This window comes from Cricetulus griseus, chromosome 2 (assembly GCF_003668045.3).
Source record: "Cricetulus griseus strain 17A/GY chromosome 2, alternate assembly CriGri-PICRH-1.0, whole genome shotgun sequence".
In the NCBI taxonomy this organism is placed as follows: Eukaryota; Metazoa; Chordata; class Mammalia; order Rodentia; family Cricetidae; genus Cricetulus; species Cricetulus griseus.
Genome location: NC_048595.1, coordinates 378,314,449 through 378,329,232, shown reverse-complemented (window position 1 = coordinate 378,329,232; position 14,784 = coordinate 378,314,449). Strand labels below are relative to the sequence as shown.

Below are 14,784 nucleotides of genomic sequence, written 5' to 3'. Positions count from 1 at the left end.
CCTTGCAGATCTATCATGTTGTTATTTGAATTTTCATCTATAAAAGATTGGAGCTAAACCTGGGTGATGGTGGAACACTCCTTTAATCCCTGTAGTTGGGAGGCAGAGAGAGGTGTATCTCTGAGTTCGAGGCCAGCCTGGTCTATGGAATAAGTTACAGGGCAGCCAAGGCTACACAGAGAAACCCTGTCTTGAGAAACAAACAAAAAACCAAAACGAAACAAACAAAAAAAGATTGGGGGTAAACAAGGTAAGAAGAACAGTGCACAGATAGTAAGAAAACCAGAAAGAGAACAGTATTCAGAGTTATAAGAATCCTTCCTGCTTTTCTGACTCTTTCCGGGCGTCCAAGATGTCGAAGCGAGGACGTGGTGGGTCCTCCAGAGTGAAATTCCGGATTTCCCTGGGTCTTCCCGTAGGAGCTGTGATCAACTGTGCTGACAATACAGGTGCCAAAAATTTGTATATCTCTGTGAAGGGAATCGAGGGATGACTGAACAGACTTACTGCTGCTGGCGTGGGCGACATGGTGATGGCCACAGTTAAGAAAGGCAAACCCGAACTAAGGGAAAAGGTCCATCCAGCAGTGGTAATTCGACAACGAAAGTCATATCGAAGAAAAGATGAGGTGTTTCTTTATTTTGAAGATAATGCAGGGGTCATAGTAAACAATAAAGGCGAGATGAAAGGCTCTGCTATCACAGGTCCAGTTGCAAAGGAATGTGCAGACTTGTGGCCCAGGATTGCACCCAATGCAGGCAGCATTGCATGATTCTCCAGTGTATTTGTAAAATATATTCATTAAAAAGTCAAAAAAAAAAATAAAGAATCCTTCCTGGGGTTGGAGAGATGGCTCAGAGTTTAAGAGTACTGGTTGTTCTTCCAGAGGTCCTGCGCTCAATTCCCAACACCCACATGGTGGCTCACAACTATCCTTAATGAGATCTGGTGACCTCTTCTGGAATGCAGGCAGAGCACTGTATGCATAATAAATAAATAAGTAAATCTTTTAAAAAATTACATTTTTTGTTTGTGCATGCATGTGTTGTGAAAATGTGGAGGTCAGAGGACTGTTTGCAGCAGCGGTTCTCTTCTTGGACTATGTGGGTCCTGGGGATTGAACTCAGATTGTCAGGTTTTGCAGCAGGGGCTTTTACTTGATGGATCATGTTGCTGGCCCCCAAAATACAACTTGGTATTATCACAATTATGTATTATCTCCTCCCCAAAAGGTGGAAGGTATCTGTTGTTCTGGGACAGGGGTAGTAGGCATAGCATAGCAGTTATGAACATTTCCATCCTAAGAAAGAGAAAATGCAGGGGCCTCAGATGTTTTCAGGATCTGATAGGGAACTTGACTTGGTAGGTTCCAAAATCTCAGAATAATTCTCTATGGCTAGAGACTGCCCCTGTGGTGTATGCCTGTGGTATCTGCTCTCTTTTTTTTTTTTTTTTTTTTTTTTGAGACAGGGTTTCTTTGCATTGCTTTGGAACCTGCCCTGGAACTTGCTCTGTAGACCAAGCTGTCCTCGAATTCACAGAGATCCCCCTGCCTCTGCCTCTGCCTCCTGAGTGCTGGGACTAAAGGCATACGCCACCACCGCCCAGCTATTTTTCCTGAAGGGTAGTATATGTTTGCAGCGAATTGGATTTTTTTCCCTGTTAAACAGCAGCATAAATTTGGTATTATTAATATGAAATTATAATTGCTAAGAAGTAACTAATGTATATCAATATATTTAACATTCATCCATATCCATTTTCTAGTGTGCTATTGGTGGTAGGTGCATAGCAACTGCCCATCATCGTCCTCCATCTCTGAGCTCCAGCTATCTTGCAGAATTTCAGCTCTATAATCAATAACAATAACTCCCCTTTCTCGTCTCTCTCCAGCCCTGGCAACCACTCTTGTGGCATCTTTTGTTCCTGTGTGGTATGTGTGTGTGTGTGTGTGTGGTTTGTATACTTGTTTGTACAAGTACTCATGTCTGTGCATATGCAGAGGTCAGAGGAAGATGTCATGTCCTGCTCTATCACTTTCCATTCATTTTGTTAAGACAGGAGATCTCAGTGTATCTGGAGTGATGCTGACTGCTAGCAAGCCCCAGTAGTAGTACCAGGGTCACAGCCCTGAGCACATATCAGTATTTTCTGTGAGTATTGGTGTCTGAACTCATATCCTCCTGCTTGCATGTGGAGTGCTTTTATCCATTGATCTGTTTCTCCAGCCCCTATTGCTGTGGTTTTTATTACTTTTAAGTACCTCATATCTATAGAGGCATGTAATATTTGTCTCTTGAGGTTGTTGTATTTCACTTAGCATACGTCCTTAAGATTTACCCATGTCACACTTTCCTCCCCTTTGCACTGACTAGATGGCTCAGCAAATAAAGGCACTTACTTTCAAGTCTGATGACCTGGATTTCATTCCTAGAACCCAGTGGTAAAAGAGAAGACAACCCCTCAAGATGTCCTAACTGCCACACACATACACAATAAATACTAAAAAAAAAAAAAAAAAAAAAAAAAAAAAAAAAAATTCTGGGTGTGCTGGCTTGTTTTATGCTAACCTGACACAAGCTATGGTCACCTGAGAGGAGGGAACCTAGATTGAAGAAATGCCTTCATAAAACCATGCTGTTGGCAAGCCTGTAGGGCATTTTCTCAATTGGTGATTAATGTGTGAGGGCTCAGCCCATTGTGGGTGCTGCCATCCTGAGCTGGTGGTTCTGTGTTCTGTAATAAAGCAGGTTGAGGAAGCCATGAGGAGCCAGCCAGTAAGCAGCACTCCTTCATGGCCTTTGCATCAGGCAGGAGGAACCTCCTGCCTCCACGTTTCTCCCTGCTTGAGGTTCTGTCCTGACTTCCTTTGATGATGAACTGTGATGTGGAAGTGTAAGCTGAAAAAACTGTTCCCTCCCCAAGTTTTGATCATGGTGTTTCATCACACCAATAGAAACCCTGCCTATACGACATTAGGCCACAGTGATGGCCTAGTGGGTAAAGGCACTTATCTCGAAGCCTGATGATCTGAGTTTGGTCTTTGAAGACCCACATGGTAGAAAAAGAGAGCGGGTTAGGCAGTGATGGTGCATGCCTTTAATCCCAGCACTTGGGAGGCAGAAGGTAGGTAAATCTCTGTGAGTTTGAGACCAGCCCGGTCTACAAGAGCTAGTTCTAGGACAGGCTCCAAAGCTGTTTCAACACCCCCCCCAAAAAAAAAATTACTGAAAGTTGTTTTCTGACCTCCACATATGTCCTGTGGTATGTGTGTGTGCCCACATACAAACACACCCCACACCACACATAATAAATACAAAATTAAGTACTCTTTTAAATTTATTTTTATGTGCATTGGTGTTTTTCCTGTATGTATGTAAGGGTATAGGATTCCCTAGAACTGGAGTTATAGACAGTTGTAAGCTGCTATGTGTGTGCTGGGAATTGAACCTAGGTCCTTTGGAAGAACAGTCAGTGCTCTTAACCACTGAGTCATCTCTCCAGCCCAGAATTAAGTACTCTTTGAATAAATCTTGTTACTGGTTTGAGTTGTTTCATTAGTTTGTTTCTTCCATGTAGAATTCTCATAGCCACTAGTGCTAGTAGTGGAATCTGTGGGGTCTCAACATGCTAGGTAATTACCATTGATATACAATCCTTGCCTTATTGTTCTTTATTTCATCTTGTTCTTTAAGTCCAAGCTTGCAGTATTTCTGCTCATAAAGCATTCTTAGAAACTTTGAGGATCTCCTGTGTATATCTCAGAAATTCTTATTAGTCAAGAGGGTCCTCCATAGAGCTTTGCTGGATAATCTCATCTCTATTCTTAGCTTCTGCTTAGGGTTGGTTGAGGGAATCTATGAGTCACAGTTCTTTAGCCCTAGTAAAAGGTTGTTCAGCCACGCCCATAGTTTTTTCTCCATCAAATACTTTCTTATTAGTGAATCTCCTAATTTTAGCAGCTTTTGTGATCAAGGTAAACTGAGAATTTTTCAAATCATCAAGTCCTGTTTCTTTAAGATTAATTAAAAATTTTTATGTATATTTCTGTGTCTGTGTATGTGTTCAGGTACTTTTGGAGGCTAGAAGAGGGCATTATGTCTCCTGGAGCCGGAGTCATAGGTGAGGTGCCCAACATAGCTGGAGGAACTGAACCTGGAGGAGCAAGCTCTCTTACCCTGAGCCCTCTCTCCAGCCCTTAGTTCTATTTTTTATTTAACATTTCTGTCATCAATTTGTTTTTCCTCTTCATGGTGTTATAAGTAGTAAGAAGAAACTAGGCCACACATTCAGCATGTTGCTCAGAAACTCACTAAGTCTGTGTGTGTTTGGAAGCTCCACTTCCTATGCAGAGTTAGGGTACAGGTCAGCTATACTTTCCTCCTCTACATACCACCATTCCTCATTTCCCTCTTAGTCCATTAAAGGTACTCTTAACAGTCATATTTTCACCTGAATTCTGTTGTGAAGGTGTTTTTATCCTCTGGTGTTTCACTTTATTTAAGATAGTCTCACCATGTAACTCTGGCTGGCCTGGAACTCACCATCCATGTACACCAGGCTGGCCTTGGACTCAGAGAGACCTGACAGTCTCTGCCTGTGGAGTGCTGAGATTAAGGTGTGTGCCACCACACCCAGGCAGATATTTATATGCTCTAAAACGGTGCATGTGGCTATGCTATGTGTCTGCTTGCTTGCTTCTGAGCCCTTACCAGGAGTACCTTTCATGCCTGCACTTCTGTCAGCAGCCTGTTTAAGGCAATCTGGACCCTTTCTTTCATGCTTCTAAATATGTTTCCAGCCTCTTCATTTTCAGTTCAAAGACATTTGCACATTTTAAAGTATTTGTTACAGTAGCATCTCACTTGCAGGCACCAAAATGTATCAGTCAGCCTTAGTTAGAGAAACAGAACCAGTAAGAGAGATCTACTAAAAGGTTATGGCAGGGGTTGGTTTATGTCATTATGAGGGTTGGCTTAACAAGTCTGACATAAACTTGGCTGTTGAAAACGATAGGAGGCAAGGCTACTGCTGCTGCCATCCAAAGGTGGAATTTCTCCTAGGAATCTGAAGTTTTGCCTTTTAAAAATTGATTTACTTATTTTTTAGATAGGGTCTTGGTGTATAGCACGGTTTTCCTGTCTTCCTGCCAAAGCTCCTGGATGCTGGTGTATGCTGTGCCGTGCTGTCCATTTACAGGTATGCCACCACACTGAGCAGTTCTGCTCCTAGGCTTTTTAGTGAATTGAATCCAGTCCATTCATATTATGTAGGCTGGTCTTCTTTGCAAGTATTGACTGATTATGGATGTTAATTATAACTACAAAGTATGTTCACAGGACCTTGAATGTATGCTTGAGTAACTGGGAGCTATAGCTTAAGCAAGCTAACAGATACAGTTCACTGTCAAGTTACTTGTCATCCAGCACTTGGGAATTAATTTCAAGAAGGTCTTAAGTTCAGGGCCAGCCTGAGCTACATAGCAAGCTCTATCTCTGAAAATCAAGGGATGGGGATTTGTTACAATGGTAGAACGCTTGCTTAGTGCAAGGCCTTGAATTTAATTTCTATTTAATTTAATGCAAAGAACAAACAAACCAAAACCCCTCCCACATCCTTATGAACTCCTTATGAAACCCCCCCAAAACAGAAGCAAAAAACCCCAAAAAGAATCCCAATAGTATGACAAACAACCCAATTAAAAAATGGCTCAGCAGTTAAGAGCTCTGGCTGTTCTTCCAAAGGACCTGGGTTTGATTCCCAGCACCCACATGGTTACCCACAACCATCTGTTGTTTCAGTTCTGGGGGATCTGACATCTCTTCAGGCACACGTGGTGCACACTCAGACAGGCAGGCAAAACTAAAATCAAAAAAGAGACCAAGCACTGGTGGTGATGAGTAACAGCTGGAGTCCTCTGGACCAGGAAAAATGGTGCAGTCATTTTCATTTTTTTTTTTTTTTTTTTGATTTTTGTCTTTTTGTTTTTTGTTTTTCTCTGTGGCTTTGGAGGCTGTCCTGGAACTAGCTCTGTAGATCGGGCTGGTCTCAAACTCACAGAGATCCACCTGCCTCTGCCTCCCGAGTGCTGGCATCAAAGGCGTGCGCCATCACCGCCCAGCTGGTGCGGTCATTTTCAAAATGAGTTTGTTTTCTTATGAAGTTAAATTCATATATACCACGCAACTCAGCAATATTGTACTTAGATGTTTATTACCCAGGAGGAATTAAAACATAGGTTTTAATTCCTGTGTAATGTAATGTAATGTTTTAATTCCTATTTAATGTAAATGTTCGTAGACTTTTTTTTTTTTTTGTAATAGCCGAAACATTTGGGGGAAAAAAATACAAAGGAATGAATTGTTGTAATGTGAATGAACCAAAAATGTGCATGAAAGTGGACAGTAAAGAGAACATACTATGTGAACTTGTATATGTGAAGCCCCAGAATAGGAAAAGCCAATATGTAACGATAAAAGTTTAGATGAGGGAGGGCTGGGGCTGCTCAAGTGTGAGGAATGGAATTTGGGTCCCCAGAGCCCATGTAAACAAAATGAGTGGCAGCTGCCTGTGGTTCCGGTACTTGAAAGGCAGTTAGGACATCCTGGAGCAAGCTAGCTGGCTAGACTAGATGTGTCTGTGAGTTGTGGATTTATTCAAGAGACCCTGCCTCAAAGATAAGGTGGAGAGTGATGGAGGAAGACTCCCCATGTCAACTTGGGCATCCACAAGCACACACACATGCATGCATACATGTGCATTTGCACTGGTACACACCACATATACAGACTTGCTGGGAAAGGTTGCTTGTGCCTGTGGAAGATTGTTAGCAAAACAAAACAAAAGAAACACATAGGATGATGGGAATGCTTTTTCTTGATTCAGAGTGATGACTCTGGAACTGAAGTGACGGTTCCATAGCTAAGAGTACTTGCTACTCTTCAGAGGACTCAAGTTCCTCCTTTCCTAGCACCAAAATAAGTTGGTGCACAATAGCCTGTAACTCCCAACTCCAGGGGATCCGATGCTTTCTTGGGCATCTGCCTGTGTACACACACTCATATATTCACATTAAAAACAAGTTTTAAAAAGTAGTGATGGTTGCACAAGAGTGTATGCTGATCAAAAATTAATTGCAATTGAATGTTAAGAAGATGTGTGTTATTGTATATAAATTACACCTTATGTTTTATAGGTTATTTATTATGCCAGTGTGTATGTGTTTGTTTATGTATATGTGCACATGTGTGTGCAGGTGCTCAGACAGGGAAGAAGGGAGTTGGAGTTACAGGTGTTTGTGAGCCACCTGATGTGGGTGCTTATATCTGAACTCTGTACATCAGAAAGAGCGGTGAGCATTCTTAACCTCTGAGCCATCTCTTCAGCCCTATAAAATACACTTCATAGTTGGTTTAAGAAACACTATTGCAACACTTTGGGCTACACAAAAGATGCTTTTAAAAAGTATCTGTCCTTCTTAGTGCAGGCCTGTGTCTATATTACAGTACACACATGAGGTCAGAGGATAGCATTGGGTATTGTTCTTCACTGTCTAGTCTAACTTGTTTGAAACAGGCTCTTTGTTTTCTTCTGCCATGTACATTAGATGGTCCACAAGCGCCTGGGGATTCCCTTGTCTCTGCTTCCCATCTTGGCAGACAATTATAGATGTGTGCTATCACCTGGCTTTATGTGGGTTCTAGGGTTTGAACTCAGTTCTTACACTTGTTTGGCAAGTGTTTTGCCCATTGAACCATCTCCCCAGCCCATAAAAGATGTTTGTGTGCTGTGTTTGATTTGGGTCCTAAAGTTTCTGAGAACTGATTTACACTTTGACTGCATATGCTGACTACAAGAGCACCTGGCTGTACAGGGGCCTCACATTTCTTTTGAGGGAAGGAATGTGTGAATGATGTGCCCTCTTGTAGCTCCACTGGGACAAGGAATTACATCTTTTCTCCTGTTTTCAATGCTGGCCACTTTAATGGAGATGCTTTGTTTGGCTTCCTCTGGTAATTGTCCTTTGAGATTATTCATTCAAATAGTTGTGAGGATCTGCCATGTGTATTACCCTGACAGAATAAAGCACTTGCTAACTGAGGAGTTATGCAGTTGCCAGTTGATTATATGTGAAGTTTACATTTGACTTAATTGAATTGGAGTTATAGATGGGTTGTGAGTTTTCCTGCATGAGTTCTGTGAACCCAACTCAGGTTGTCTGCAAGATGAGTATGTGCTCTTAACTGCTGAACCATCTCTCCAGCCCCTGGGTTAGCTTTTCTGTTTCAGTTTTCTTTTTTTTTTTAATTTTAAATTTTTTGCTCTTGTGTGTTTATATTTTGCTAGCTGAGGAAAAATAGACTCAATACAGCTTTCCTGATAACTCCTCAGATGAGAATGAGTGAAAAACTGGAGTAGTATTCTGAAGTTCTGCAGACATGGCAAGTTTCTACCTTTCTTTTAAGATCTATAAAGGATGAGTGGGTTGATTTAATTCCATTGCTGAAATCAAGTTGTGTAATGGTTTGTAGTCAGGCTATAGCTGTATGCTGTCTTCATCAAGTTTGGTTTCAGCTAATAAAGACTTTTATAGGTCATCAAGTAGAGTTATTACCCTCATTTCTTTTGGCCCCCAGCTAGAACCATCTGTACTGATGAGGGTCATGTTCTTAAATTTGGTCACGCTGCTTTATATTCTTGGGACAACTTTCTTTTTCTCCATTGCCTTTGGTCATTTTTGTTTGTTTTGTTTCTGAGACAGGGTCTCACTATGTAGCTCTGGCTGTCCTGGAACTCACTCTGTAGACCAGGCTGGCCTCACACTCACAGAGATCTATTTGCTTCTGCCTCATTAAATGCTAGAATTAAAGGTGTGCACCAGCACTTCTTGCTCAGCCATTTTAAAAATTAGCAGGAGGCTGAATTCTGTAGAAATCAACTTTTTTGTTTGGTAAGAATTAATCATATAATCACAAATGTGTTCAGAATACTCTCGTGTAATCCTTTTTCCTCTGAGGCAGTGGTTCTCAACCTGTGGGCAGTGATCCCTTTGCGGGGTGGGGGGGTGGGGGGGTGGGGGTGGGGGTGGGGGGGTGGGGGTGGGGGGGGTGGGGGGGGGGGGGGGGTGGGGGTGGGGTGGGGTGGGTGGGGGGGTGGTGTTAGAACTGCCCTTTCCCCGGGGGTCACATATCAAATAGCCTGCATATCAGATATTTATATTACAGTTCTTATCAGTAACAAAATTACAGTTATGAAGTAGCAATAAAGATAATTTATGGTTGGGGGTCACCACACCATGAGGAACTGTACTAAAGGGCTGTAGCGTTAGGAAGGATGAGAACCACTGCTCCGAGGCTTTTTCTTCTGTATTTTAACATCATTGGGGTAATAGCTATACTTGATAAATATCATTTTCCCCATATATGGCATGTATTATCTATGCTAAACAGGTTTAATAAATAAAATAAAACAGGCTGAAGAGATGCCTCAACACTTAAGAACCCTGGGTTTATAACTCTGGTTCCAGGGAAATCTGTTGCCCTCTTCTGGCTTCTTTGAGTACCAGACAGGCATATGGTACATAGACATATATGCAGGTACACACATAAAACATCTGTACACATAAAATGAAAAAAAAAGAGAGGGGCATATCCATGCATGAAGCTATATAACATGTTCAGAGTCCATAGAGGATACGAAGTGTGTTAGGTAACTGGACCTGGGCTTTTCTCCTCCGCCTCTACTTGGCACACACTCCAGGGAGATTAAGAATGGCTCCTATCTGATAATAGCTTAGTAACCTAAGAAGAGGCATTTCCCAGGGCTGCAACTGGAGTCCAGTAAAAGCCTAATGAACTGCCTTCCCTCTGCAGTAGTCAGTTTGTCTTTGCTGACAAGTCAGAGGAACTGAGCAAGAGAAATATGACAGGAATATGGAAGTGAGGAAAAAGAGAAATTGGTGTAGGAATCCTGAATGTGTATAACTTGGGCATTTCTAATTTGTCCTCAGGACTGTGTCTACGCATGTCCAAACTTAATATCATGCCAAAGGAGGAAGAAATAGGTTCTATGTTTTGTTACCAAGAATATTATGCCAAGAATGGCAAAGACTTACATTATTTGGAATGTTACTTCAAATGCATGCTTGATAGGTTCAAATCTTGTCTAGTTATTTTTGCTATCAAAGACTTAAATATACTTGAATCTTGTATTCCCACCAATGATGAGCTTGGGCTCCAGTTTCTCTGTGTCCTTACTGTGTGTCTTAGTTTGGGTTTTTATTGCTGTGAAGAGACACCATGTCCACAGCAATTCTTACAAAGCAAACATCTAATTGGGGTTTCAGAGGTTCAGTCCATTATCATCATGGCATGGAGCATGGTGGCATGCTGGCAGACATGATGCTGTAGTCATAGTTGAGAGTTCTAACAGAACTGAGACACTCAGTAGTATCCTGAACATAGGAAACCTTAAAGCCTGCCTCTACAGTGACGTACTTCACCCATCAAGGCAATACCCACTTCAGCAAAGCCCACAGTGCTATTCCCTGTGAGATTATGGGAACCAATTACATTTAAACTACCACACCGTGTGAGGTGGTAGTCTTTTCATGTTTAATGTTCTCATTAATTGGCAGTGTAATTGGCAGTGTAATGCCAGTTCTTGTTATTAACATGTTACTTGTTTTTCTAAACATTTTCTGGTAACATATCTAGTACTCAAATTTTGACCCATTACTATAAATCTTATAAAGGCAGGAAGGACCTTGTCCATCTTCAGTACTAATAGCCCAGTACTCACTAGCTAAAAAAACTATAGTTGGTTAGCAAGTAATGAATGAGTGGAGAGTAAAGAGAGAAGCCTAGTGGTTAAGACTTAGGCTTGATTCTGTTTTATTCATTATAAAATGAATCTGATAATGCCTCACAAGTAGGAGTGTGGTGAGATTAAATGGGCTAACATATGTAAAACCTTAGTATATGTTACCTGGCGAGTATTACCATTATCTGATTTGTGGCAGCAGTTATTTTAGAGAGAGGTTAGCTGGCCAGTGGATTGTTAGTACCCTTGGAGTTTAAGAACCCTCATTCTGAGGCTGGAATAGCTGCTTAGTGGTTAAGAGCACAGGCCGCTTTTGCAGAGGACCTAGGGTTCTATTTCCAGTACCCACATGGTGACTCACAATCACTTATAGCTCCAGTTCCAGGGGATTGGGTGCCGTTTTCTGGTCTCTGAAGGCAATAGGTATGCATATGGTACACAGACTTACATGCAGCAGAACACATACACCTAAAATAACAATTCAAAAAGTCATCATTCAGTGAATAATAAGCTTTGACATTGGTACTGTTATGTTGCCTAACCTCTGTGTCTGAGGTGTTTCCTCTGTTAAGTTGGACTGTTAAGTTAGATGTCTCCTAAGGGTCCTTCTGTGGTTTACATTTGACCTTTATAGTTACTACTGTATTTGTTCCAGCAATCTTGACGATGTCATGCTGTCTCAGCATAACTTATATAAGAATTGTCAACTTCAGAATCAATTTCAGAAGTATCTGAGTGGTAGAGTTGACTTAAAATAGTTCAATAAAATAACTTTAATTGGATAATTTAAAATTATTTAGAAAATTTTATAGATGTATGAGTGTTTTGCCTGCAAGTAAGAATACGTATAGAATGAGTGTCTGGTGCCCAAAGATGAGAGGAAGGCATCTGATCCCCTGGAACTGGAGCTATGGATGGTTGTGAACCACCACATGGGTGCTTGAAACAGAATCTGGGTCCTCTCCAAGAACAACAAGTGCTCTTAGTTGCTGAGCCATCTCTCTAGCCCCTGTTTGACAGTCTCATATATGTATATATTTTATCATATTTACCCCTTCATTCCCTCTGGAACACTTCTTCCAACACATCCCCCTCTTTCATGTCTTTTTTTTTTCCCTGAAGTCACCCACTGAGTTTAATTTTAATTAAGGCTGCTTGCTTTATACTACTGAAGAAAAGGGATTTAAAAAAAGATTAAAAAGAGTGTGTGTGTGTGTGTGTGTGTGTGTGTGTGTGTGTGTGTGTGTGTGTGTGTGTGTGTATGAGAGAACTCAAGAGTCTAGAAGAGGGCATTGGATCCCTGGAACTGGATTTGCATATGGCGATGACTTGCCTGATGTGAGTGCTGGGAACCAGGCCCTCTGAAGAGCATTGAGCACTGTTAACTGCAGAACGGTCTCTCTAGACTAGCCATTTGTTTTTTGAGACAGACTGTTGTGTAGCCCAGGCTGGACTTCATCTCCTATGTACCTTGAACCTCCTGATCCTTCCTTCATCTCCCAGGTGTTGGGATTAGTGGTGTATATTAAAATATTTTTGTTGAGGGGGCTGGAGAGATGACTCAGTGGTTAAGAGCACCAACTGCTCTTCCAGAGGACCTAGCTTAATTCCCAGCACCCACATAGCAGCTAACAACTGTCGTAACTCCAAGTCTGACACCCTCACACAGACATACATGCCCACAAAACACCAGTGCAAATAATATAAAAATAATTATTAATTTTTTTTTTTTTTTGGTTTTTTGAGACAGGGTTTCTCCGTGTAGCTTTGGAGCCTATCCTGGCACTTGCTCTGGAGACCAGGCTGGCCTCGAACTCACAGAGATCTGCCTGCCTCTGCCTCCCGAGTGCTGGGATTAAAGGCATGCGCCACCAATGCCCGGCAGTTATTAAATTTTGTTGTTGTTGTTGAGACAGAGCTTAATTATGTAGCCTTGGCTGGCCTGGATCTGTCTGCCTCTGCCTCTAATGGCCAGTGCTTTAATACCTGATGAAAAAAAAAAAGTTAATCATTTTAAAATTAAAAGGTAAACTCTTGACATAAATGAAACATAATGATTTTTATATGCCAGCTTGGGAGTGACCACTCAGTGATCAGTGAATTGGAGGAAGCAGGTTGCCATGGTCTTGCAGTGGTAGCTTGATGAATTTTCTTAGGGGAAGGGGTGAGGGGATGCTGAAGCTTGAACACTAGGCCTTGCACATGTGCAGTACATTCTGCACCACTGAGCCTTCCTCCACTGCAGCTTCGTGGGTTTGTGGGGCTATGTTGGGCTCTGATTTGCTTCAGAAATGTATTTCTGTCCATCTGCTCTTCTGATGATTGGTCAAGGACACCAAACTAAATGATCCTCAAGAGAAAATCTCTGAGCTTTAAGGTGTGGCTGGTTATGCCCTTTTGTCCTTTGTAAATGTGGGATAACTAGGCTTGAGAGAAAGTAGTGCGCCAGTTTGCCCAGTAAGCAGGGGTTTGATTTCTGTAGTTTCGATCTTTGTTTAAATGTTTGTTTAATGAGAGGGAGGAGGGAAGGCTTTGTATTCCATTTACTAGTGATGTCCTGAGGCAATGGAAGTCAGGTCCTGGTGTCTTTACAGTACACTGGGGAGACACTTGTAGGGGTTCTGCCAGTGTTAAGTGGACTGTAATTGTGCACCCAGCATGCCCAGAAGCTCTTGGTTCTTTTCCTCTGCTAATGTTTGGGTGTTTGCACACTAGTGGCTTAAGTGCTAGGCTGGACCTGGTTTCCAGTGTGGAAGGTGGTGGGCCTTCAAAGAAGCAAGGCTATCAGATGTCAGCGTGCTATTCTAAGAAAGGATTGATGTAATTCTCAGTTGATCAGTTAGCTCTTGCAATAGTGAGTGCATTGTTAGAGTAGGCTACCCATGTGCTTAGCCTTCATCCTCTGCTGTATTTTGATGCACCCCCAATGTCTCTCACCAGAGGCCACCACTGATCTTGGACATTCCCTCCAAAACTGAGAACTAAATGCACCAGTTTTCTTTATAAACACTCAGTTTCAGTAACTTTATTATAGCAACAGAAATGTTTTTCTTATATTCTGTTTTTTAAATAATTTGAGTTAAATCTTTCTATGACTTTGTTGGGACCCTTCTTAACCTTATTTAATTGCACACCCTGAAATTGGCAGTTTAATTTATTTTTCTTATCATTTGCAAATGCTCTAAGAAATTTGGAATTTGTACAGACTTTGGAATGTGAAATAAATTTTATACAGAATTAGTAAGTTTGCTTTAGGCAGCTTTCTTAGATCTGGCAAATTCAGACAAGAAAATGAGAATTGCTTTCATAGTAGTGTTCTCACCTGGAACATAGTTGGCAGTAGAAGAAAAGGTTATGCAATCGCATTCCTTATCAACTGTTCATTGAAGCGTAATGTCTCAGAAAGCTCTGGAGGAAGGCCCCTGCTCCTTTCCTGTCTGTCAAAAAGCTGACTGTGGGAGGGGAGAGAATGGGTCAACCAAAACTGTCTGTGTCCGTGTTTGTGTCCATGTGTGTTGTGTGTGTCTGACTATAAGAAAATCTTCTACTTTGCATAGTAATAAGAAAGTGACGGTGATCCAGGGCCAGATGAGCAGATAGGAACCTAACTGATGTTGGCAATTGGGCAGAGAGGAGAATGGTGAGCCCAGGCATGTGTGCTTTCTTCAACTCCTCAGACCCCAGAGGCATGGTCACTTGTATGCAATAATCATATACACAGAGTACAGAAACTACAAACTGTAGGCAAAGGCGGGACTTAATGGTATTTAAGTAAGCAGCTTACTTCTGCTCACCTGGAGACTAAGAAATCTCAGCTCTTAGGGTGGTGGTGGGACAGAGGTGATATCCACCAGTCACACTCACTTATGGGGTTTGATTTACTTTTTAAAAAGCAAACAAACAGATAAATATATAAATAAATATTAAAAAGCAGACTTGGAGTTTATTAAGCAAAGGTTTTAA

At 41.6% G+C, this 14,784-nt stretch overlaps 2 protein-coding genes across 2 annotated transcripts in view; both read left to right on the top strand.

The window, feature by feature from the left end:
* The window catches only part of Mrtfa (myocardin related transcription factor A), a 172,092-nt gene that overhangs the window by 11,462 nt on the left and 145,846 nt on the right, over positions 1 to 14,784 (top strand). Inside the window, exon 2 of the mRNA XM_027404054.2 lies at positions 5,110 to 5,199. Within this exon, the coding sequence (XP_027259855.1) occupies positions 5,173 to 5,199 (27 nt within the window). The 5' untranslated portion in view covers positions 5,110 to 5,172. The remainder of the gene's footprint in view (positions 1 to 5,109; positions 5,200 to 14,784) is intronic.
* On the top strand, positions 320 to 822 carry LOC100770739 (60S ribosomal protein L23-like). The gene has a single exon (XM_035440778.1). The coding sequence runs from the start codon at positions 527 to 529 to the stop codon at positions 770 to 772; it is 246 nt and encodes an 81-aa protein (XP_035296669.1). The 5' UTR covers positions 320 to 526; the 3' UTR covers positions 773 to 822.